The 25,193-nt window shown below is 44.4% G+C and overlaps 1 protein-coding gene across 1 annotated transcript in view; it reads left to right on the forward strand.

Annotated features, from left to right (window-relative positions):
- Nucleotides 1–3,489: 3,489 nt before the first annotated feature.
- Nucleotides 3,490–25,193, forward strand: part of ELAPOR2 (endosome-lysosome associated apoptosis and autophagy regulator family member 2) — a 96,762-nt gene continuing 75,058 nt past the window's right edge. The window contains exon 1 of the mRNA XM_040063021.1: nucleotides 3,490–3,725. Within this exon, the coding sequence (XP_039918955.1) occupies nucleotides 3,597–3,725 (129 nt within the window). The 5' untranslated portion in view covers nucleotides 3,490–3,596. The remainder of the gene's footprint in view (nucleotides 3,726–25,193) is intronic.

Consider the following 25,193-nt stretch of genomic DNA (forward strand, 5'->3'; position numbering starts at 1 on the left):
TACACAGATGACTAGGTTATATGGGAAAATATATGGCTCACAAGAAAAAGAAGAAGGCTGAGCAGTACATACTGCAGTAGAGCTCACAGATGGACATATTAGCTAAAAGAATGTGACCTCTTGTGGGAAAGCAGTTACTCTTGTAGAGAGATCACAAAATTTAACCATGGATAGTCAGCAACATTAGCAAATGAGCGTCAGCGAAGAAACTCCATGAAAATGCTTTATGTTGGTTAGCTTTTCCAAAAGTTGCAGTGAAATGTGTGTGCAGGCAAGGTTTTTAAGGCGTTTTCACCAGAAACAGGTGAAAAGGCAGAGCAGAAAAGGGTTAATAGCTTCATTTACAGTGTGATATATTCCCACCAAAGCCACTGTCAGCCTACAGACCTGACTAATCCCAAGTGTAGTTACTAATTGCTGTCACCCAAAGAGTAGCTGGCAGCCATTTAATTTTCCCTTTCACTTGGTGAAATGTCATTAACATTAGTGACATATGGCTCTTTCCCTGCCCCAGCTCAGTGGCTACCAGGGAAACCTATGGCTTGAGCTTTGCAAACATAAAAGTACATGATTAACTTTCAGCATCTTGATGGTGTCAGGAAGAAATGTTTACGGATCTGGATCCTAAATGCCTGCAAGCTGTTGTGTGTGGTTTTTTTTTTTTTTTTTTTTTTTTTTTTTTTTTTTTTTTTTCTGGGCACAACTTAGAGTAGGAGTGCAAAGGTACACTTTTACATCTTTAACTTATACCAGGCTCATGCACAATAAAATTCAGGCAATAGGGGAGATGTAGCTTGAAACACATTACAATACAAATTATTACTCACTACCTTGATTTTTTTCCCTTCTTTTTTCTTTTGTACTGTAATGTAGTTGAGCTGGGCAACTGTTCATAAGTGAGATTGCATAAATCTTCTGAATTGCTTTTGTATCTCCTCACTTGACTCAAAATATTAGGTCAAGATTTCAAAAACAGATCTCAAAACTCTGTTTTACGCCCTGCTAATTGTTACTAGATTTAAAACTCTTATCTCTGCCGCCTTATATATAAGTGATAGGTTCTTTTATATTAAGGTTACACAATATGTCTCAAATCCCATACTGCTTTCCTCTATTTCATTTGTTCATGTCTATCTAAGCTCATTAATTTTTCAAACAGTATACTCTTTTATTTTCTGCTGCCCACATGCTTACTATGCACTGCAGAATATTTGCCATCCCGCTTTCAGGTAAGAACTTCAGGATTTAATATCACAGGCATTTCAGATCCTCTTCAAATAGCACAGCAACCAAAGTGATATTGCTTTTAAAGACTGAGTAATTTCTGGACCTGGTGTCATTTAGAAACATAAAGTAAGACAAAAAAATTAATCTCAGATCCTAGTGATTTTTCTTGCTAGGAAGACAGCAAGTCCCACAGAGGACAGTAAAAAAAGCTTTGGTAACATACAGTGAGTCCTGAAGAAGAGTATGTCGCCTTTTATTTGTAAATTGACTTTGCCCCTCTCTGAGTTTTAAGGTTAAATAATTTAGTGATGTGAAAGGGTGACAGAGCAGCTGACACAGCACACTCTGGTACTCCATTTTCTCACCTGTCCTTGTGCTCTATGGAAGTTCTGCTCACCTGAACTGACTCCTGCTGGCCCTGTTGCCTCTGGGAGGGTCCCTGGGAATCAGCAGCAGTAACCCCACACTGCAGAGAGCAATTCTGCCAGCAGCCCCCCAGATCTGCTTCCCACTCTGAATTCTTACTCAAGCTCAGCACCTGCAGCAAGAAGTGCACTTTTCAGCAAGTTGACCTTGTACCCATTTTCCTTGCATGAAGGGCATGCTGTGTCCCACCAATATTTTTTTTCCTATATACTTTCAGAGTGAGTGCTTTGCTGCATGCCTGGGAGTGCCTGCAGTTTTGTGTGTTTTATTTTATTTCAGCTGCTCCAGCTGAAATCAGTGTTCCTCAGACACTGGATTTTATCCTACAGTTAAGGTGAGCAACAAACCGACCTTGTGACATACCCAGTGCAGAGGCACAAAACACAAAGCAGCACCAGGGTTTCGATCTTGTTTCCCCTCTCTTTCTGGAAAGATAATTTGATTTTTTTCATGTAACTCATTACACAAGGTGCTTTGTTTGGCACCCTGGTGAGCGATGGGGCCTTTGATGGAAGCACCATAACCCATTTTCCTTCCTCTAGCTGGAGCTAAAATCAGAGCAAGGCTCTCTACAAGAACAAAGGGAAATTGCAACTTGTCTCCCTTAGCAGAGCATCACAGCTCCCTTCCTGACTGCTCTAGCAAGGGTCTCAAATGACATAAAATGAGCAAATTGAACCATTTTTGTGTTAGTGTACGAGCAATGACACCAGCCAGGGATGGACAGAGGGCTTGCATTACGAAGAGATCTGACTCTGACTCTGCCCTTATACCCCACATCTCTTTTCATGAGGTGATTCAAACCTGAATCACGGTGAGCAGGAGCTGCAGCAAAATTACCAAAAAGAAAGAGGAAAAAAAAAAAAAAAGAAAAAGGGCTTTGTACTGGAGTCTGAAAAGTGGATCAATAAGGACAGGAACATTTTGTGCTAGCCATGGGAAGCCCCGTGCTGGGGTTTGCTAGATAGGAGGAGATAGAAAAGAAGACCTAGGAGGGAGCAGGAAAGTGAGCTGCAACCCTGGAGATGCCAGGGAGGAGGACGACGATGGGTGCCTGAGGCAGTCACGCTTCCTTAGGAATGAGTGGTTGGACATTGCTGTGGAACAGGAGACAAAATTCGGACTGAAAGGCAACAACCGAGGGAGAAATGTGCATAATTCTGGGGGATAAGAATAATTTGGGTCAGGCCACGAATAAGCTGCTTTCCCATCTCACCGAGCAGGTCGCTGCCCTGCTCTGGCCGTGAGCTGAGCGGTCCAGCGCACATCGTGCCTGATGGGATCCCGCCTTGAGGGGGGGACACGGGGCATCCTCAGCGTCCGAGGAGCATGGAGATGGGTGCGGGCACCCCGCGCCGCCTGGACAGGGACAGGGGTGCCAGCGGTCAGGCGGCAGACGGCGAGGGATGCAGGCCAGCATCCCACGGCAAGGCTGGGGAAGGAGGGATTCCATCCCCCAGCGTCGCTCCCGTCCCGGTGCCTATCGAAACCAGAGGCTCCAGGCGGGGAGTGCTGCCGTGCTCCCCGGCAGCTGCCGGCGGTGCCTGCGGGTTTCGCCCCCGGCTCCGCCGCGGAGGTTTTGGGGCCGGTGAGACGCAGCCGGAGGATGCTCCGCGCTCCCTTCGCCTCGTCGGGGCTGGACCAGTCTCGGCAGCGTGCGCCTGCGCTGCCAGCCTTCCTCCCCCTCCCGCTCCTCCTCCTCCCCCCGCTCCGGCCCCTCCTCCCGGCTCTGGCGGTGCCGGCTGCCGGGGCGGGCGGCCGGCGGGGCCGCTGTGTCCGACAGCCCCGGGGTTATGCCCGGCTGCAGGCGGGGCGCAGGGCCAGGGGCGGCCCGCGGCCGGGGCTCGGAGGTGTCCGGCAGGAGCGGGGGGCGGTGATCCCCACCAGCACCCCCCGCCCCCGGCAAGGGGTGCGCGGGCGCTCCGCGGCGGGGGAGGAGGAAGATGATGCTGCTGAGGATGCTGAGGATGCGGCGGGCCGGAGCGGAGCGGGGGTACCCGGGCGGCGCCTGGGTGTGCTGCTGGCTGCTGGGCTGGCAAGCGGCCGCCCTGCAGCTGCCGCCCTGCGAAGAGGTGAGATTTTCCTCCTTCTCTTTGGGTTTTCCCCATCCGTAAGGGCGGGTGGGGGGTACGCACCGGCTCGGGAGGAGGGTGGCATCCCAGCGCGGGGGTGTTGCTGGCTCCCCCAGAAGTGTCCGTGGGATTGCAGAGGGGTCAGACCCTGGGGGAAGAACCCTCCGCTGCGGTTCGGTCGGGGGCTCTGGGGCGGCCGAGCCCCCCCGCATCACGAGTAGAGCGGCTGCCTTGGCCGCGAACCGCACTCCCCACTCCTCTTGGCCGTGGTGATCGCTGCTCCTTTCGGTGCATGGAAATTGTGGAGTCCCCCTCCAAACGAAGGGAGCTCGGCCGGCTTCGCTGTTTTTCTAATTACCGTGTTGAATCAGCGCAAAGGTGGAGAGTAAGGGGAGGGATGGTGTGTGAAGCTGTCCCGCCCTCCCGGTGTCAGCTCGGTGTGTCCGGGGCTGAGCCGTGCGTGTGACATGGGGAGAGAAACTTTCTGGCTCTCTACTGCTGTAAGGAGCCGAACCTGGAGGGAGTCGGTGCGTTCGGAGCAGGGACGCTCCGCACAGCCGTGCGGGACGCGGGGCTGAGGCTGACAGGGATGCGCAGCCCCGGGTGGCCCCTGAGGTTTCCCGGAGAAGGGACCTGGGCTTCATGAAGCTATTTCCCACGACTTCCAGCCTTACATGCAAGGAAATCCTCTCTGCTGCTGTTAAAGAGCAAGTGGGTCATTCCTGTATTATAAGCCAGCAGTAGGGGTGAGGAGGCTGGCTGTCACCATCCCGAACAGATCTAGGTGGCCGGAGCTCTGCTCAGGCAAGCAGAACCTGTAAGTGGGTTACCAAGGGTCAGTCCCCTTCCTTCTAACCCCTTCGTATCCGAGGATGCTCTGGGACCAGAGCTGCCCCACTTTACCTCCCGCAGTTGCCCCGTTTAGCAAAAAGGAATCTGTACATTCCCAGAGCGGGTTGGGGGTGGGTGACCGCAGCCAGGTGGGAGCACTCAGCTGGTGAAGGGTCCTGATCCATGCTTGGAGGCTATTGCAGTGCGGGGTGCAGAAGACCATGCCTCCTTCCTGTGATGAAAGAGAGTGTTTCTGACCTGGGGAATATTCTCTCTTTGCCTATGAAAATTTCCTTGTTGTCTTCCAAGTAGCAGAGCTCAGTGCTAGTCTAGCGTGGGAAATCTTGCAGTAGGGAGTGGTGATGTCTGGCAAATCAGTGTCTGTTTTGGGCATGTTTCTCCTAAATGTTGATCATTCTTAGGGCATGTTTTTTCATAAATGTTAGTCATTCTCAGAGAGAGAAATTTCAGCTAGTGAAGGGAAACAGGTACTTTTAGAGCCATTTTCATCCAAAAGGCTTTGCTTCAAAAAGAAATGAACCTCTGCAGATGGTTAAAGGTGAGACATGAACCTGTGCAGTGGTACCAAAAGTGTAGAGCTGGTATTTTGAGCATCTTGCATTGGGCTTTAGGTGTTTAAATTCTCCCTGGAGCCCCACTCCTGTACCCCTTTGGATCTGGACCTGTGTGCTTTTGCTCTCTTTTCAGAGAGGCTAACAACGTTGTTTTACTTGACTTGAACACTCTTTGAAAGAGAGAGCCCTCACTCACATTTTTAAAAAGCTGTGTGTTACTTGTGCTGGGGTGTGTGCAGCCATGAAAACGTGTGTCCCAGGAAAAGTGTTTACAAACATGTCTGGATGGAGATAGAGGGGAGGGGAAAAGGAGCTTACAAAAAACCAGGATAGCAGATGAACTGCTTTACAAAAGGCAAGAACAGAAGGTAATAATTTTTCTCAAAACTTTGCCATTTGCCCTTATTCTGTACTATTTGAGTGACCTGGGTGTACTGCCATTGAAAACACGTCTGCTCTGATGAGATTGACTCTGATTTTGGGCAGACAGGGATGAAGTTGTGCCATAAGGAAGCACAGCCTGTCAGAGGGTATTGCAGTCCTTCAAAGACTTGGTAAACGTCTTTTGTTTTATACCTGAAAGGTGTGAGAAGCACAAGGCTTAATTGTACTAACAGGTAGTTCATTTCAATCTATGGGGGATCCTTCTTTAGCAGAATTTTCCCCAATCCTTCCTTGACAACTTGTTTTTTTGTTCCCTCACTTATAACAAATGCAGATATTGCTGGTTTGTGAGATTTCTGTGCTGTTGCAACATTTGGAGCAGTGGGATCTCTGGCTGTACCCGAGGCTCCTTGGTGCTCTGATTACATAGACAGTAAAATAATAATGTCTAGCAATGTCACTTTCCAGAAACCTTTTTGTCATTGACTCGATTCATCAGGGACTGTAGCAGTTCAGCGTGTTGGATTTAGGAGGGGCGAGTTTGTGCTGCAAACCAAAGGTACAAGCAGCTTGAATGAATGTTCCTGTGAGTTTTGGGAGTAAATTGATATGGCCATAAGCTTCTGGCACAACAGTGTCCTGTCCAGGCTGTGGTGGTCGTTCACACACAAGCCCTCCCTGAGCTCTCCAATGCCAGCAGCAGATTTAGAGGTGATTTGTGCATCTCCAAGAGATGGAGGCAGGCTCAGCTTGGATGGCTGGGGTACAGAACCTGGGGAGACCCATTACTGTACCCTGTGCCTCTGGTGACTTGGCAGCTCGAATTAGGACAGTGGTAGAAGAGGAAGTGCTTGGTGAATTCTTTCTGCTGTGCCAATGATGATCAGGGTACTCATGCAAATGTTTCATGTGTTGCATAAATTATGACTTTGAGCAGAATTGATGACATGTATGCTTTTCACTGCCATTAAATACACATTAAGCTGTTATGTTGGGAATAATGAGATATTTATGCCAGTCCCCCTGCTGCTGCAGGGACAATGGTTGTTACATCTTATGTTCCAGTGTTTGGTACTTTTGCTTTTCTAAACTTTTCAACTGAATGGGTCTTCTTCAGCTTCCCTTTAGAGATTCCCCCAAATATGAGCAGATTTTGCTTTTAGGACATTTGATACTCAGTCTAAATGGGTCTTTTCTTCATTTCATCTTTCCTTTCCCTGTGTTGTTTTTTGCAATAATATTAATAAAAAAGTTGAACTCACTGAGTGACTCTTCTCTTAATTCCCATTCAGCCAAATTGCTTTCAAAGACAGATACAGAGTATCCTGCTGGCAAAGATGTTTTCTTTCATACTCCTGTTCGACTCAGTTATTATGCAGATTGAGACATGCCTTTGACATTGATAATAAATGTGATTCTGATCCACTGCACGGTTTACCTGCTGTTTCAGTAGACAGGTAAATTAAAGGGTAATGCTAAATGCTTTCCTAAAAGGAATGCATTTTTGCCTTAGTGTGCTAGAATGCTTATGGAAAAGAAAAACAAAAGCACAAGAAATGTTCTTGGAAAATGAAAGAGTCTTTTATAAAATCACTTGCAAGGCAAAGAAGTCTTAAGAATAAAAGGGAAGAATGAACTTGAACTTAAGTAAGGTGGATTTGGTGTTGCAATAGTGACAATTCTCATGATGAGAATAGGTTAAAAACTCGAGTATTTCTGAGCTAAGTGTGAAGTATTTTAAGTATATTAGAACGTTAAATCACGATACTGGGTACTGAACTAAGCAGCGTGGGAAGCAAGGTGAAATTCTGTCTTTGCATGAAAGGATGGAGAGAAGATGTGTCAGTCTTGGAAAGATGTTATGTAAGCCAGCACGCCTGTCACCAAGTACACATGGAAGGAGTAACAGGGATGTCTGCTGGCAGGAATCGGAGTATCTGAAACACTCTTGAGTTGTAAGTGAACTGTACCTGCTTGGGAAGAGCTGCATTGGAGTCATTGCAGAAGGCTCTGTAGAGGCAACCCGTGTGCGTGTGCTGATGTGAAACAATTTGGGTGGGTGATTAAAAGAAAAAGAAAATAATCAAACCTGTCAGAGTGGTTTTGTGCCCTATCATTAGTACTCGGGAGCCGTGAACGCTCTGTTTGTTCTACAGCTGGTTAATGAGCACACGGTGATCACAGCAGAGGGTGGGGCTCTCTAGGTAAGGAGGGAGTAACTTGACAGAGCAAGAAAAAGAATATTAATGCATGGATAGAGAAAATTAATGAGATGCCAGTCGATAGGATAAGGTAGAAATAAGAAGGATTTTTGTGCGTTTGGAAGGCTAAATGTTTTCATTGTTAAAAGGTAATATGTTTTATTTTTATATTACCATAAACAACCTTTGGGTTGATCGAATACAACTATTTGATCACTGAGATTCATTTAGTCTTTTTTGGCTTTAAAATCTCTGAAGGGATTAGCTCATTTAGAAAGGAATTCTCCTTCTAGGTTGGTTTCCTTGTTGTCCCTTTCTCTGAAGCATCTGCATTTGCTGCTTTGGCAACAGAGCAGGTGCTGCCTATACCAGCTGCTGGGATGATCCAGTGTTGTATTCCCTGATTTCTAACCACCCTGAAAGATATTAGACACTTAATCTATGAACGATTCATAGGCAGCAGGAGAGGCTGTGGAAAGATTCCTACACAGACCATTTTATTTCTTTCACGTCTTGCTACGCTGAGTTTGTCTTTGAGGGGGAAGGAGAAATGGACAGCTTCCATTTTCCGTGGTGATGAAGGGTCATAAAGATGAGGAAAGAGGAGCAAACAGGCTACAAAACTGCTGACAGTGAAGTCGATGGAGTGGAAACACGTGCACCAAAGGTGAGGAGACAGATGCTAAAGCACAGGTACCACAGCAGAAGGCACAGGTACCACAGCAGAAGGCACATGTGCAGAACAAGGTGGGGGAAACATGGGAAAGACTGGTGAGGTGTCAGAAATGAAAACCTGGGGAGGAAGACAAATGCTGGCATAAAAACTGGATAGTGAGCTGTGGTTGTAATGATTCAAGGATAAGAGAATTACTCATAGTGGAAACTGCCGTAACAGACCATAAACTCAAAAGAGTAGCAGCCATTAAACCAAGACAAGATTGCATTTCTCCCACCATCAAATATCACTGGATCATTCAGGGTGAGTTTTATCATTTATAAAGAAAGCCATGATTTTATTTTCTCTTTTTCTTCATAGGCTGAGGTTGAGTGAGAATGGGAGCTGTGCTGGGATTCCTGATACGTCCATGCATCGTGGAGTCGGGACTACCAGCCAGGCAGGGGCCAGGATGGGTTTTTGCAGGGATTTGGGCTGTCAGCTGCCTCTTCCAGGCCATGTTTTCCACCAGCTATTGGTTGGAAAGGCTTTGTCAGTACTGTGTGTTGCTTTATGCCAGGTGCTGACCTGGGTCAGAAATGCTGGAATCACTTGAAGGGAACCTTTTCTGTGAGCCTGATTCTGTGCTCAGTGAAGGTGTTGGCAGGGCTCCCACTGGCTGCAATGACTGTGGGGCAGAGCCAGGGGCTCTCAGACCTGCAGGGCTCAGGCTGTGGGCAACAGGGAGGTGCCATCACTTCAGGCTTCCCTGTGTCATGTGGTGGGTTGCTGTCAACACCTGCTGAAGGAAGCAGTAAACATCAATGAAGTAGGGAAAAAAAAAAAAAAAAAATTAGGGAAGAGCAGATAAGGATTGGTAAAAAGAAAAGTAGCCTTGAATGCATCATACTTGAGATTAGAAAGAAACAGTGTTTGGGAACATGTCCCACATATCTCCCAGAGGGTGCCAAGGTTTGTCTAGGGGCTGCTGCTGTGAAGGTCCCATGTTGTTATCCAGCATGGCCATATCTTCCCTAGCCCTTACACCCATGTGGAAAAGAGTGTCCCACTCACCACCCCTTGGTAATACCTTAGGTCTTACCCTGGACCTGAGAACGTGTTTGGATTTTGATTGCTGGTACTGGGAACATTTTGGTTTTCAGTCTTTTGAAAACAAAACCCTCTGGTTTTGAAGGAGAGGCGTAGATAAACCCCTTTTTGTTTTTTTCTTTTAACAACCATCTTTTAAAGCAAAAACAAACAAGCTCCTTTCAATTACAAAACATTATCTAAGTCTCGTAATGACCTTGTTTCACAAGCATTGTGATACTCTCTTTGATAAATAGTGCCAGACAGTAATCACTGTGCACTTGGGACATGGGCTCAGAGCTGATTTAAGATGACCTAGGACAACATGTGCAGCTGAGGCACTGGCTCTGCTGTGCTGGTGCTGATGATCCTGTCACTGTGCTGAGTCAGAACTAGCGCTGATTTGGCTGCAAACTCACCTGCCCAAAGGAAAAAACAACAACAACAAAAACAAACCCAAACAAAAGAAAAGGGTGAGGGTTTAGCTGGGGGAGTGGCAGAGATGACTCAGTCAGTGTTTAGATTCTGGGATGATGGAAGTGGTACAGGTGGCTTTGGGACCTACTCAAGGGCACAAGTCTGCTCTTCTTTTATTTCTAGAACATAAAATTTTGGTGGATTAGAACTAGCCTGGATTTACACCGAGGTAACGGCGAGGGGATTGTATTTCCTGATGTAGGAAGAAGAAAACAAGAGCTTTGTATTAAAGGTGTGAAAGAACTGGATTGTTGCTCTCTGTTGTGCTTTGACTTAAGAGATAAAAGTGCTGTCCCTGTGAGGAAAGGTATTTGATGGCTGCAAGACATGTTTTCAATTAAAATAATAATAATTCCAGATGATGGTGTATTCCCAAATAGAAAATTTCTTTGGCATTGATTTTTTACTGCTACAAGGAGAAGACAAATCACTCATTACACTGATATGGGATTAACCTCTCTTACCTGTTAGTGTTTTGAGGTCAAGAAATACAACACACAACAGAGGTGATTTATGGTGATACTTGAAGATTACTGGAAAGTACCTACAAAAAGTGATAGGAGCTGTTACCTGGTGGTGAAAATGCTGGGTAGCTCGGTTTTCATTTGGTTAGATTTTGTTCCACCTTAGAGGTACAAATATTTTCCAGGGATAATCCACAGGAAAGTGGCTCAGGGTGTTTGGGATTGGTTAAAAGGCTATGCCCACCCTGCCAAGAGCAGAAGCATCACAAGAAGATATTCCTCTAAACAAGAAGAGCCAGTCCATGAGTGTGGGCAGATCCCTGCCCCTCTTCTAGTTAGCAGGGTAGACCCAGTCAAAAGAGCTATTTTCTATATTATAATTACCAATGTGGGTTACTAGTGCTAATCTTATAATCCAATTTGATGAAAAACCCCTGCTTTAGGGAGCGGGTGAACTTTCCCTCTGAGGGTGGAACTGACCTGAACATGCTTAGTGGTGTTTTTAATGTAATGAATATGGTCAGAAAATTCAAATGCATTAGATAACCAAGCCAGAGGGAGGAGCAATGGGGAGTGCAAAACCTGAAGATGCCATTAACATAATTGCTGCTGGCTTGATAAAATACAGTACACATTTAATAGTAGAGAAATCAGGAAACTGAAGTGCACAAGGTGGTGACTGCTAGCAGCAAACTGAAGGGTAAAGGTGATTTAGACCTGAGCTCTGTTGAGTTTTAAAATGTTCATTTCCCACGGTGTTTCCTGTGGTGTATGAAATCTTTCTGGTTTTGTACTTGCTCTCTGAAATTTCTTAAAGGGAGACCTTCACACAGGCCAGTCGTGTTTTATACACACAAGGGGTGGTGCTGTGTCTTTTGAGAGACGTACAGCAGAAATGGATGACTGCTGATTTTTCCCAGGCTTTTATATCCATGGCTCCCTCCCGCTGGCAGGTCAACAGTGCTGATCAAATGCTGCTTGTTTCTGGTAAGCTGCTTTTTATCTCCAGCTCTGTGACTCCCTGAAGCAAATGAAGAGAAGAAAGATTTCCCAAGACAGTTCTTTTCTTCTCTCTTTTGTTTGTTCTTATTTAATCCAATTTTTAAAAAATCCAGGCTTCTCTTGGAAGGAAAGGACGAGGGGCTGTAACCAGACTTCTTTATGGCAGGATTCATGCTTGCATGGAGGGACCGTGAGCTGATGTTCATCCCAGGGATGCTGGGGAAAGGCTGCATGATAGAATTGGAGTGGGAAATGATCCAGCTTATCATGCTGCACCTTCCTCACAGGCACCTGCCCTGCAGACCTGCTGATGAGCTTGTCTTGCCTTGTGATGAATGTCAAGTGTCCTGATTAGCAGGAGAGTGGCTCCCCCTTAGAGCTGCTCAAGTAACAGCTGAACCCAGGCCAGCTCCCTTCTCTTGCAGAAGATCTGACAGGATGACTGTCAATTAATGATTTTCATGCTGAATATAGGCTACACCAGGGCTCTGAATTCTCCTTTTCTTAGCTGGAAGCTCACTGTTCTCTGTGTTAGCCTCTGCACAGTGAGGCAGTAGATCCAGAGGCGTTGCTCTATCCTGCACCAAAGGAACACATCCTGTTAGAGTCAAGCCATCCTTTCAGGGATGCACTGACCAGGTTTCACTAACAGCTCCACGCTGAGCCCTGAACTGCTACTGGAATAGCTGTGGTCAATGACCACACTCCCACTCACCCCTGCTAAGAGGAGGCATAACATCAAAACAAATCAATTCCTGTATCTTTTTGTTTTGCAGTATTTTTACCAGCAGTTAAAGCCAATTCTACTTAAATGTTTGCTGGCTCTTCTGAAAAGTCATTGCTTTGCAGTTCCAGCTTTTAAATTAAAAAAATCCTGAAGGAACCAGCTGGTTTGGTGCATTGCCCATTGTGATACTGACCTGCAAATCTCTTGAACTGCTTTGCTAAACAAGGGAAAAAAGATTTCCTTAAGGCCTCATCATGTGCTCATGCAGGAATCACAGCTTTCAGGGAAAGAGGTGGGAGTAAAAAAAAGTTAAGTTGGCTCCTCAAAAAGAAAATGTGAACTTTGAAAATCTGTAAAGTTAAATGAAGTGAAGTTGCGTTGCACAGTGTTTTAAGGTCTGTGGCGCTTAAATAGGTTATATGAATTTGATGGGGTGGAAGCAATGATGCCTGACTCAAGGCTTTGGGAGGCTTTATGTGACTGTTACTGAAAGTACAATTCAATTAAGAAACTTTGATATTATTTAAATTTAGCATTTACACTGTAGATAGTGTGATGGGAAGACCCAGTGGCGCCTCATTGGGCTCCACACATGCTAGAAATAAAAATAAATCGTTGGGGCAATGATCTGCTCTAGCCTGCTGAACAGGACAGACCCAAGGAGCCCTGGTCCCTGAGCTGTCAGTGTGCTCCCTGGCATGGATTTGCCCATGGCAGCTGGCACAGCATGGGACACTGCACTAGAAGCTCTGGATGGCCCCCACAGGAATCCTGCAGCTAGGCATTAAAGATGAGTAGAGGCAGTTGTGTCATGGGATGATGATAACTGGGTACTTATTGTATGTTAGGAAAGCATGTAGCAACCTGATGGTTCTTCAGGACAGCAGAAAATCAGTGTCAAGAGACTTTGCTCCAGTGATCCATGCACGGTCCAAGCATGAGATCCTGATGGTGTGGAAGTAACATAGGGCAGAACCAGCATTTCTACCATAAAAAGAACTTACCTTGCTCTTAACTGTACAAGTCAGGCACCTAGCTTGACCTAAGTATCTAGCACAGACAATCACTGCTCAAGATTAATATTATCATCCTGAATGTGATTTTTCAGCTGAATGTGCCCATTTTTTCCACTGGCTACAAAGGGATGCTGGCTTTTGCCTGGTAGATGCTTAGCTTTTAGTACCTGAAGTAAAATAAGGACCCATCAGTAGAATCAGTCTCCACTGTGAGTTGCATTAGCAACTACAAGCTACAACACAAGCTACAAGGTCACTATGCAGCACTCTGTAAGCTGCAGGGGTGAGGGTGTTTTGATAAAGCTGGGACATCTCTGCAGTGACCTAATTATCCTGGGGAAGGGATCTAAATCTTTGCCTCTAAACTGCTGAATTAGAAGGGAAACACAGCAGGAGCCCAATCTTGGTCCTTAGTTCCGGAGAGCTGTTTGTGAGCCAAGGGTTTTTATTGCTTTGCCTTGTAGCAGCTTCCTACCAAAGGTGCATTATCACACAGCAGAGTCCCTTCCTATCCAGGGAATAATTAACATCAGGCTAATGCCAGAGCAAATTTCTGTATAATCCATCCAGGATATACCTATGTCTGTCTATCTATCTCTAGACACACACATTTAAGCTTGCCTGTAAAGATCAGCTTGTAATTTGTCAGATGGGCTAGACCTTGTATCTCTGTTTAATTTCCCACTGCAAAAAAGGCAGCTGCATGATTTTTCATGGCTTCCCATGTGCAGGTTATGGGCTGGCTGCATTGCCCAGGCAGGTGAACCAGCTATGAATGCATTTCTTTCTGTGTGTCCTAGACACGGTCACATCTCACGGGCACAAGTCAGGGACAACTGAGGAATGGCGCTGAGCAAAACCCTGTTCTCTCCCTCCTGCCTTTCCCCCAGTCCATGGGCTGATGAGTCCCTGCTGATTGATTTGACTGATGCAGCCCTTGAGGTAACACATTGCCCTGCCCCTGGAAAAGGGTTTAATGGGGCCATGGACAAAGCTCTGCCTACTGCTGTCACACCAGGCTCGTCCCTCACCGGGCCTTGGTTGGGTGCAAGAGGGAATCTTGCAGCTCCAGGCACTCTCTAGCTGCTAGAAATGCTAACAAATTTGGATTTGTAGCTGTCTAAAGAAGCTTCCTTAGCCCTGTGGGTAAATGTGGACTTCTGGGGAATTGTGCAGTGAGCAAGGCTTGGCTAGACACTGATACTGGAGATCATTTTATCTGGAGTTGGCAGCACAGACACAGAAAAGAGTTCAGAAGCTGAATGTAGCTGATGGCCAAGTTAAATCTAAGATGTGTTTTCTCCACCGTTAGCTCAGGTTGCCTTGGGCTGCTAGTTTCCCCTTGGTTTTATTTATTAGTTATTCTTGCAGTGGAAATGGACTCTGTGGGCTTGGAGACAACCCAGGAGGGCAATACTGGATGAGGCTTGCTCATAAGTGTACAGTGTTACATATTTTTCTTGTCAGGCTGTGATTTAAGATACTGCTTTGTTCAATGAACAGGGTTGTTTCACATAAGGCAGTTAAATGCTCACAAAGGGCTGATCCTATCCTGGGACGAGTGGCTGCAAGTCAGGCAGAAGTTCCCAAGCTAAACCTCCCAAGCATGGTGTCCCTCTAGTGTTACAGGTGTCATCTGTCTCTATTTTGTCTTTTTTTTCCCCCCCTCAAAATGGAATATTCATAAAAAACATATAACATTTCCAAACTTGAATACTGATAAAGATTCAGCTAAGATTTGTAAAGAAAAAAAGTCTAATTTGCTATATATATATATATATATATATATATATATTTTCCCCCCTTGTTTGAAAATACTCAGCCATCTGGTCAACAAGCAGGTAAAATGCTGAATGGTATTGGCAGCAAAACATCCACTGAAAAACAATAAATGGGAGAAGGAAACGGTCCACAGTCTTTCTGTAGCCTGGTGGGTTTTGGTTTTGCAATTTTTTTTTTTTTTTTTCCACAGAGAAGACTCCTGGGTAAAATTTGTATTTGTAAAATGCAGAACCTGGTAATAATCTTCATAGAAGTAAATATAGCTTTGGCAAAACTGATAAAGTTATTTTTACTTGCCCACAAGAATTAATTAGGTTTGGCAAAAGAAGCACACGGTTTCTTCATTTTCAAAATGCTTATTTTGTAGTATTGCATATTAATGCAATATTATATATTAGTGTAATATAATAAGTAATATTGTATAGAAGCCTAACAAAGTCCTCTCTAGAAACATGTTTTCTGTCAATGGGACCACTTTGGTTAAAATTATGTGGGTTCAAGTTCAAGTGCAAATCATGTGTGTTGACACAAAACTCACCAATACTAGCTACTCTTCCTTTGGGGACTGCCTGTGTTGATAGAGGAGACTTTGGATTGGGTAACATTCCCTTCCACACTGAAGGTTTATTTCACTGATCCTCTCTCTGGCTGTACCTAAAATTCAGCCCCTAAGGAAGTCAAAGTCTGAAGGGGACAAGCTGAACCCAGAAGTGAGCCAGATTTATCCATCCCCGTGGAGAGAGGGAGGAACGCACCAGGAGCACACAGACGTGGATCACTAGTGATGAGGGAATGAGGTTCAGGTTTGTGACACCCTGCCCTGTGCAGGCCCAGTACCTAATGGGTATTTTTTCATATTGCAACAACTCTCAAGAGAAAGGGAAATGTGGAGCAAATTTGGTAGGAAATTGTAGAGGAGGTGATAGGGCAGAAAAATGGTACAAGACCAGAGGAGGGAGCATCACCCAGGCTTCCCTCTAATAAGTGTTGTTCCTTTTCTAGTATTTTTCTGGTGCCTGTTATGAAAAGTTCTTACACCTAATGGAAAGTGATAACCAGCAGCGGAGGGACAGGACTGGAAGCTTTGCAAAACGCTCGTGCATGTGCCTGCTTTTAAGCACATGAATAATTCCTCTGAAGTTTGAAAATGAATGCCTTATTTAAGATGAAGTTGAAGTTAAATACCATCCTGGATTAAAGTCAGGGAATTCTGTGTGTCACAGAGTCAATGCTCTGACATAACTGAGACATATTGTTGAATTTAAGTCTTTTGCCTCCAGTAAATTGAGGATTTTGCTTTAGGGGCAGTGTTGAAAAAAATTGCATTGATTGGTGTTAAGAATATTTAAATGTTAAGTCACGTTGGTGCTCATTTCATGCTCCTTTTTGGGTTTTCATTGAAATATTTCTTCTGTATACATTCTGCAGACGTTTTAATACTGACTAATGATGTCCTCATATGCTTTTTAAAATGGAATTTGTGTAGCAGATTGAACAGAATGATGGTGTGGGACTGCTGCTGGAGGGGAACTGCAATGAAATGGGCCACGCTGACTCTTCAGATGATCAAATCTGGCCATAGTTCAGGTCCTCACAGGATTTCAGTTGGCAACTTGTTACCTTTATCATCCTCTGCATGAACCCCTGGGAGCCCTGTGAAGATGAGACAGTCTGGGAATAGTGAACTGAATCCTTGAAGCTGCATTTTCCCTGTGGACACTGTAACTGCAGAAGTTAAACGTGGTTCGGAGCAGTGGCTCAGTGAGAAGGTGGCCTTACAAAAGGAAGGCACAAGCTCTTGGATGCACTTGCACATGCCTGAAAATATTAATGTTGAGCTAAATTGTTCACTCAGATTGGAGGGGCCTTGTACATACATATGCTATAGTATTTGCCTTAACATTTGCTCCATCTGGCTCATTTTTCTCAAGTACATGGATATAATTTCCCCACTGAAGTTATCAGCTCAGGTCCTCATCTGAGGTAAATTATTTTGTCTTACTCAGCTGTTTTATATCTGATGTAGTTCTAGTTTGTGAATTCTACACGCCTCAGGAGCACCCAAAGTGAAGGTTTTCCTGTGTCCTTTATTTTGACATTATAAAAAGGGACCCCAATTTATCATCTTGTCTTGCATCTGGTAAAGAAAGGTCATGACGAGGCATGAAAAGAAGAGTTCATTTGTCTGGTGCTTCAGGGAGCAGTGAAATTTGGAACTGCATTGATGTTGGTGTTCAGAAGGACAACAAGGAGCAGAAATAAAAAGGAAAAGGTTGTTTTGGGAAACTTGGAAATATGGAAAACTCAGTGCTGAGGGGAAACCTAGTGAAAGATTATACATCTGTTGAGTGGAGACTGCTTGGGTCTGCTTGTGCACCTTGGAGGAGTGGTTTATTTCCTTGCTGTCCATCTTAGGTCTGGGACATCCTGATCCTTGAGTCTCAAAATGATTTGGGTGGGAAGGGACCTTAAAGATCATCTGGTTCCAGCTCTGCCATGAGCAGGGACATTTTCATTAGACCGGGTTGCTCAGGCCCCCTCCCAACCTGGCCTTGATGGCCTTGAATCCTTCACAAACTAAAGCTCAGCAATTTTTTAGAGTGGTTTAATTAGAGCCACTTGGGATGCTGCAGGTACCTTAGGTAATTGCCGCCTTGGGATTTGCTTCTGAGCTATTAAATAGTTATACCCTGAACCCTTTCTGTGCAGATTGCCTTCTGAATAGGCCACAGTCAGCAACATCCATGCTCAAAGAACCAGAAGCTTCTCTTTTCATTTATGAGTCTTAAGCCTTGAATAGCTGGAAATAAAACATCAAGGTTGAAAAGGAGGAGGAATGAATAAAATCCAGCATATTAAAAGTTATAATTAGAACTGTGATCAACTTTGATACTGTCAGGCCTGTTCGACTGTAATAACAGAGTAGCTCTGAATAAAAAGCTTCACCATATTGGTAGCGAAACATGAATCTTGCTCTAGGAGAACATTTTGGCTGATTGCTCAGCGCCAGGGTGTGTGGATCTGAGATACAGCGTGTGGGTGGCTTATCTAGTGCCCATATGCACGCGGCGTTTGCATAAGGCGTGCTGTATACTTGATGTTTGTGAATAATAGGCACTAATATTTACTTTCCCGGAGAGAAGAGCTGGGATTACGTGTATGGAGGTGACCTTGTGCAAACAGCTCTCTGCCAGCCCGTCTGGACATTGCTCTGTTCGTGTGGCAGGGAGCAGGGAGGGACACCCAGCCCTGGGGAGCGTCCGTCCGTCCCTCCGGCGCAGCCGCACTCGCCCCCAGCACTTTGGGGAACATCGCTGGTGCCACTTGGAGCCAGTGTGTCGTTGTCCCCTCTGTGGGGCACTTGTTTGCTCTGTGCTCTGAACTGGTGAATTCTGAGTGACAAAACAGAGGATTTAGCGAGCTTTCTCCTTTATAGTTTTGTAGACGGAAAACTATACCTTTGTAGTTTCTGGCAGTGGGGGACGGAAAATACTATAAAATCAAGTGCGAGGCACTACACTTCTTTTTGCCTTTTTTTTATTGCTGTAAAAGAGTGTATAAGGGGTAGATTTCCAGTACTTAACAAGGAAAATACTTAAGCCATGCATAGGATGCCTAAATATTTAGAGTTAGAAAGCTGTAGCCCAAAAATGCTTCTTTGTTGGGCCTTCATGAGATTGTGAATATTGGCATTAAACCTGACGGTTTTTCCTAAACCTAGCATTTCTGTTAATGCATGATCTTTCAATCTATAATAATTGCAATAATTGCAGATTTAAGCCCTGAGAACCTACTTCAGCACAGTGTTTTAGGGATTGGTCTTTTGAGGTTGTTTCCAAGGTGTGCCCTGTACCATTGGGACCCTGTTCTCCACCACAAACATGCACTTTCAGTGACATGAAAACCTCTTCTCACAAACAAGAACAAGTGAATAAAATGTTATTTTAAAATGGTTTTGTTGAGTATTGAAATAGGGATCCATGCTTTGAAAGTGAGAACCTCAGGAAAATCATTGAAAAGCCTGGACCTCCTGAAAATGTTCATTGTTTCTGTGTGAAAGTGAAGTGATGCAAGGCAGTGGGGTGAATATCTGTAGGGTTGTGTAAAATCACCACGTATAGTGAAAGATTCACTGAAAAAGTTTGGCCATGGAGCAAGTTTTGTGCATTTATTAAACTTAAAATACGATTACATGTGCATTAAATGTATGTAATAAAAATAAAATAAAATGCACAAAAAACCAACCCATGGTGTATAAATTTTAAATTGTAAGATTTTCATGTCATGAATATTAAAGAAGAGTGTCATGCATAGATTGGTGATAATAAAAGTCATTCTCATTTTGACAAACTACATTTATTTGGCTGCAAAAGTCTGAGGAAAATTACAAGAACTCATAGAAAGCTTGTTGCACTTAATGGAAAAATATTCACTTTGTGGAACTGGATTAAACCTGTCCAAATACTACTGCTGGGTGACTAAAAGCCTAGATGGCTCAATAACATTAGAACAATGAAGATTAACTTATGTATCAACATCCTTTATCATCACGTTTTTTCCTTCAGTTTTCTCTTCAACCTGTTTTTGTTTTAGGAAATGTAGAAACTCACTGAAAAATTATGATTTTTCCAATCACTCTTGTCTGAAACCTGTTTGAGAAGCAATAGAGATTTGGAGGTGAATTTGTTAGGTTTCAAGACTGAAGGGCTAAAAACCCCATAACCCAAAATCTGATGGCAGAAAAGGAATCATTGGGATTTTTGCTTTGGTTGTGGAGTTAACTCCATCCTGTGTAATGACACTGAAGAACTCCCTGGGAAGAAAGGCTGGTCAATTGGGATGAAACCTCAATGTTTATGGGGCAATTAGGGTGTGAGGCAAGCTTTTGAAAGAGTATTTGAAAGGGTCAAGCCCTTCTGTCTGTTCAGAAAGTAATGGTCAAGTTCTCTGTTAAATAAACTCCCAGTTTCAATTCACAAGTGCAACAGCATGCTTCGTGGTTTTTATTTCACTGAGTTGGGCTTTTTTTTCTCTCAGTGTGTGAAATTGCGTGGAATTCATCTCTCTGAGTGGTGCTCCTCCAGTGGGCAGCACTGCCCTCTTCAACCTGCATCCCACCCCATCCTGCCTGTACCAGTCCACCCTCCACATGTGCTTGTTGACCACAAAAGAATTTTAGTATTTAGAATTTAGTATTTCCTGTACGGGTACAAGGGGCTTTCACCGGCACACTCCTAGGGAAGAAAATGGAGAAGTGAGGGGGTCACTTAGTGACAGTGAATTCATCTTCATAGAGGTTAATTTTCAAGAGGGAAGGCTCTGAACTATCTGTTGGTCTCTTTTGATATTTGTAGAGCTTTGTGAGCATGAAAGGCTGCAAGTGCTCGGTGTTACAGTTCGCAGAGACTGCAGATGACACGCTGCTACCCTGCAGAAAGCCAATGTGCCTCTGACAAGTCTATTACCAGTGAGGTCTGACTGTGGCTTATTGCATTCCACATCTTTTAACAAAGAGTAAAGTGTTTTAAAGAATTTCGAGCAAGAACTGGGAGAAAATGATTGCAGCAATTTATGTTCTCCACACCAAAGACAATGCTGATGTTAAAGTAGCTGACCTCATCCAAAGCAGCTGTTATTTGGGGGCAGAAGTGGTAAAATCTGGCCTTATAATCAAGTCCAAGGTGGTATTTAGACTGCAAAACCCTTTGAGAAAGGTCCTCTGGATCAAAAAGAGCAAGACCCTGGGTGGTTTAGGCATTATAACTGGATGAGTGTGTACCAAAAAAACATAGGGTTGCCACTGAGAATCCTGAAAGGCAAATCAACACATGGGCTAGCAAAACATTAGATGTATCCCAGGGATTGGAAAGAACAACTGCTGAGTATGTGGTGAAAGACTGACAGGTGAGAGCTGTGTGACATACATGGTGTCCTGGCAGGAGCAGGGGCTGTGGAGAAGGAGGAGATGGGGATGGGTGGTGGGAATGGCTCCCTCGTCATGGAAGTTGTCTGGGCTGCACATTGTCTGTACTGTTTTTTGCACCACAGTTATATAAATCTATATTACAAACTAGATTCTATATTACATCATCTCCTAACTAGGCAGCTTCTTATTGTTTTCCTGCTCGTAAAGTTTCTCTGTGTTAATCCAGTAAATGCTGCTGGATTACAAGGCACTGGTGATCACAGGAAGCGTCATGACAAGCTTGAAGCTTCAAGCTGCAGCTGTACTGGCTGGAAGGGGCATCTCGCTCCCACCGTGGGTGTGCCAAGGCTTTTGCCTGTCCAGAGAGTTATTGTGCCCCACTGGCACAATTCACCACCTCTGAGCCACAGAGAAGTTTTGTGCCAGTACCCCTCAGCCCCTGGGGTTTGGGCAGCCCGATTACTGCATGGCAATGGTTAAGCAAAGCATGTGAGGCTTTGTGTGTTTGGGGGCCATTGAAAAACCTCACTTGCATGGGAAGATCATAGAATTGTAGAATGGTTTGTGTTGGAAAGGACTTTAATGCTTATCTAGTCTCAGCTTCCATCTTTCACTAGACCAGGTTGTTCCAAGCCCCATCCAACCTGCCCTTGAACACCTCCAGTGAAGGAGCATCCACATCTTCTCTGGACAACCAGTTCCATTTCTCACCACCCTCACAGGAAAGAATTTCTTCTCAATATCTAAGCTAAACCTGCCCTCTTTCAGTTAAAACCATTGCCCCTTCATCCTGTCATTACATGTCCGTGTGAAAAGCCCCTCACCTGTAGATCTCCTTTAGGTAGTGGAAGGTGCTGGAAAGTCCTTAGACACTTTTCTTGGAATATTTACCATAAAATAGCCCTTGCATTCCCTGAGCCCTCTAAGAGGATAGGTAGTAACTTTGTACCTCTCACCTCCTCATTAGGGGATCAATTAGGTGCGCTTTTCAAGATATGTTGACAGTCCTGAGGTCTTTGTCTCTAATTATTATAATCTATTTTGTCTCAAGTGTTTCACCTCTAGAATTGGGCAGCATTTTCCTGCCTTTGGGCAATTTGACTGTCAAAGCTATTATTTTCACTCAGTGTTATGGCCTGACATAATTTCTTGCTCTAATTTTACAGAAGAGAAAAATTGACATCTCAGTTTCTCAGCCCCCTACGCAGGGTAACACAGTGTTTGCCTTTTATTCCCAAGGTAACAGAGTTAGTTAGCAGAGGTAAAATCTGGTCTTGTTCTCTGTTACTGGAGAAGTAATAAAAATAAAATGATAGAGGAAATTGGTTTTTTTGTTTGTTGCTATGTTGGCTTGAGGATTGAATTATGTGCTACTGAAACTGGAGACTTAATGATGGCTCATTCTCACTCCATTGCTGGATGTTGCCTTTTGAATCAGTCTCTAGGTCTTTGAACTAATTATTTTGAGGACATATGAGGATGTGTAAGTGTTGCCTCCCTTCCCCCATGCTGGCACAGCCTTTAAAGAGGGAAAGGACTTACACAAAGTCGGATATAAATCCTGACCCTGTCTGAGTAAATTAAGAAGGAGGTGGAATTACTGATAGGAGTGCTCGGCTCCATAATCCAAACAAGAATGAACATTCAGATGAGAAATGCTTTGGATGCTTAGGTGAATCCATAGTGAAGTTTTAATTAAGTCCTTTTGCGACTAAGCCTAAATTGCTGCTTTAACAACTTTCCAATCAGTAAGGCTGGATGAAATGGTGTTAAATAATGTTACTGTTTTGCCACTGACATTTCTTAGGAGCAAGGCCACCCTTTTAATTTTCCATGAGAAGCACACTGAGCCATTTTCTGCTCTGCTCCAGCTCCCTCTGATGCCATGAGGAAGGTGCTTGCCCACAGAGCTGATTGTGCCATGGGCAGCTATGGTGGGCACAAGCTGCTGTCATCATCCCGAAAACAGCAGGGTCAGTTCAGACCCCCAGATGTCCAGGGGAACCACTCCAGTCAGGAAACTTGGGATCCACATCTGAATTTCTTTTATTATCGGTGCATGGTTTAGGTTTTGCAGCTGTTTGTCTTCTCTGCCTGTGTAGGGTCAGGGCTGAGGATGAGACCTGCTTTGCTGCCTGGAAGTTTACAAAACAGCCCATAACTGTGCCTTGCTGCTGAGTTTTCTGTGTTCTCAGCAGTGAGGCATCACCCAGAATGCTGCAGCCCTTGACCATTGGCCTGTGTGTGCAGCCATGCTCATATCTGGTAGTACCCATTTCTTGTGGAGAAGGGCTTTATCAGTGTGCTTTTAAGGTATTAGAGATTGCAGAGATACAAGTGGGTGTCCCAGTGGTACTCTCAAAGCCACAGAACAGCTCAAGCTGGTGGCAGAAGGAGGATCAGGAGCTGTAAGCCTTATTCCCAGTGTTTGCTCTAAACACTAATGAACACTTTTCTTAATGCAAAGCCAAAGCCTAAAGTCTGTGTTGTGAAATATCCAGCAGAGTGAAACTTAGGATGCTTATAAGCCAGTTATCTTCAACCCTCCCAGACATTTAATGCAGAGTCACAGTGATTCACTCTTCTATACCATTATGAGTAATCAAGGTGGTAAAATTATATTAATCTCTGAATACAGCTATTTATAACAGTTTCTCTGGTTCAGGAAAAAACATGCAGCTGGTGTACAACTTAGGGTAACTACTAAAACTACCCACAGCCCAAAGAGCGACAACATTCATTCTTACATGTACATTTTCATTATACTTAGTCATCACAGGACTTCTCAGGAACAAAGAGAAAACCATATGAATAATTAGATGGGATATTGGGAAAAAGTGGGTGGAAAATGAGTCAGTGACTGTAGTTGTGGTACCCAGATGTGCATGTTATGGACAGGTCTGATAGTTTAATTTAGATACATACTCATGAGTAATTCCCTGTTCCCTTCTGCCATGCAGATAAGAGCATCTGCACTCTCATTTATTATTTATCTGTGAGCACTGTTTTTCTTTTAATTAGAAATGTCAAAGTAAAATGATCTTTTCTGGGACTAGAAATGGCTCTTGTACATAAAGAGTAATGTGTGCTTGGAAAATGTTAATACATTTCAATTTAGTGAATATCATGTTAAAGCTACTGTGCTGCACTGGTTTGTAGAAACAGTGTTTTGAAGATGATGAAATTTAATAAAAAGCCCCACTATTTTTGGTCAACCATTCTTTATATATAGTTAATGTCATCCCCATATGTTACAAAGCCTTTTGCTAGTGGATGCACATGAAGTGCAACATGTGGGATGAGAGGCACTGCTGTACCACACCTCTGCTCTGCACTTACCCCCATTTCACATTTGGTCACTTCTCAGTCTGCTGTGTTGATTGCTCTCTGTAATTAAATTCTCAGCAGCAAATTCAATTTCTCGGCAGCTGTGGCAGTGAACGTGTTCCTCCTGTGTCTTTTTGGGTGGTGCACAGAAAAACAAGGCAGCACATGCAAAAGCTGTCTGTAGCAGGAGGAGTTGAGGAGGGAAGTACAGAAGAGGTAAGGATTAGTCCTGCCAGTCCAAACATGCCTTAATAAAAACACTCTTGAGTTGATGGAAAAGGCATCTGTGTTTTTGGGGTTTCCATTCCCTTTCTCCAGGCAGTGTGGCTCTGGCAGGGTGGGTGCTATGGATGTTGTACATTCAGGTCTGTGACAAAAGTACTGGAGCAGGGTGCTGACAAAGGGGATGCTGTTTTTAGTGTTCAGTGCCACCTGGGGACCAGATCACTCAGGAAAGATCTGCCCATTCAGATTAACCTGGGCATGCTCAGTCCCACCGTGCTACAGACAGACCTTTCCACGTGGCTTCCCATTTTTCAATGTGGCCAAAGGGGAGTCCAGAGCCTTTGGGTTGCCAGACCCTCCTGACTAACCCAGCTTCAGCAGCAGTTAATCTTCTTGCCATTTTTAAAAAGGAGCAGCTGTAGGAAGATTAATGTGTTTGAAAGCATCAGTCTATGACAAATGGTGTTTTTTGGTAACTCTGGCTCACGTGGGAAATTTCTCTGGAGTCAGTGGGATGACTTGCTTGAACAGAAGCCATTAGTCACAGCGCCTGCACGGCCCTAATGAAGTGTGTAAAGGAAAGATGCTGCTTCTCAGAGGAAGGCGCAGGTCCAGCCTTGCTGAGTAGATGATGTTGTAGGAAATTATTCCTGCTCTGTAGTTTCATCACTTTAGGAAGCATGACTAAAGAAATAGCTTCCTTCAAGAATTCCCATTATGTTTTTATTCAGGTTAGATGCCACTGGGTCAGCAGGAGAGTCTCCACTAGCCTAGAAGCTGTGTACAT

This window comes from Hirundo rustica, chromosome 4 (assembly GCF_015227805.2).
Source record: "Hirundo rustica isolate bHirRus1 chromosome 4, bHirRus1.pri.v3, whole genome shotgun sequence".
NCBI lineage: Eukaryota > Metazoa > Chordata > Aves > Passeriformes > Hirundinidae > Hirundo > Hirundo rustica.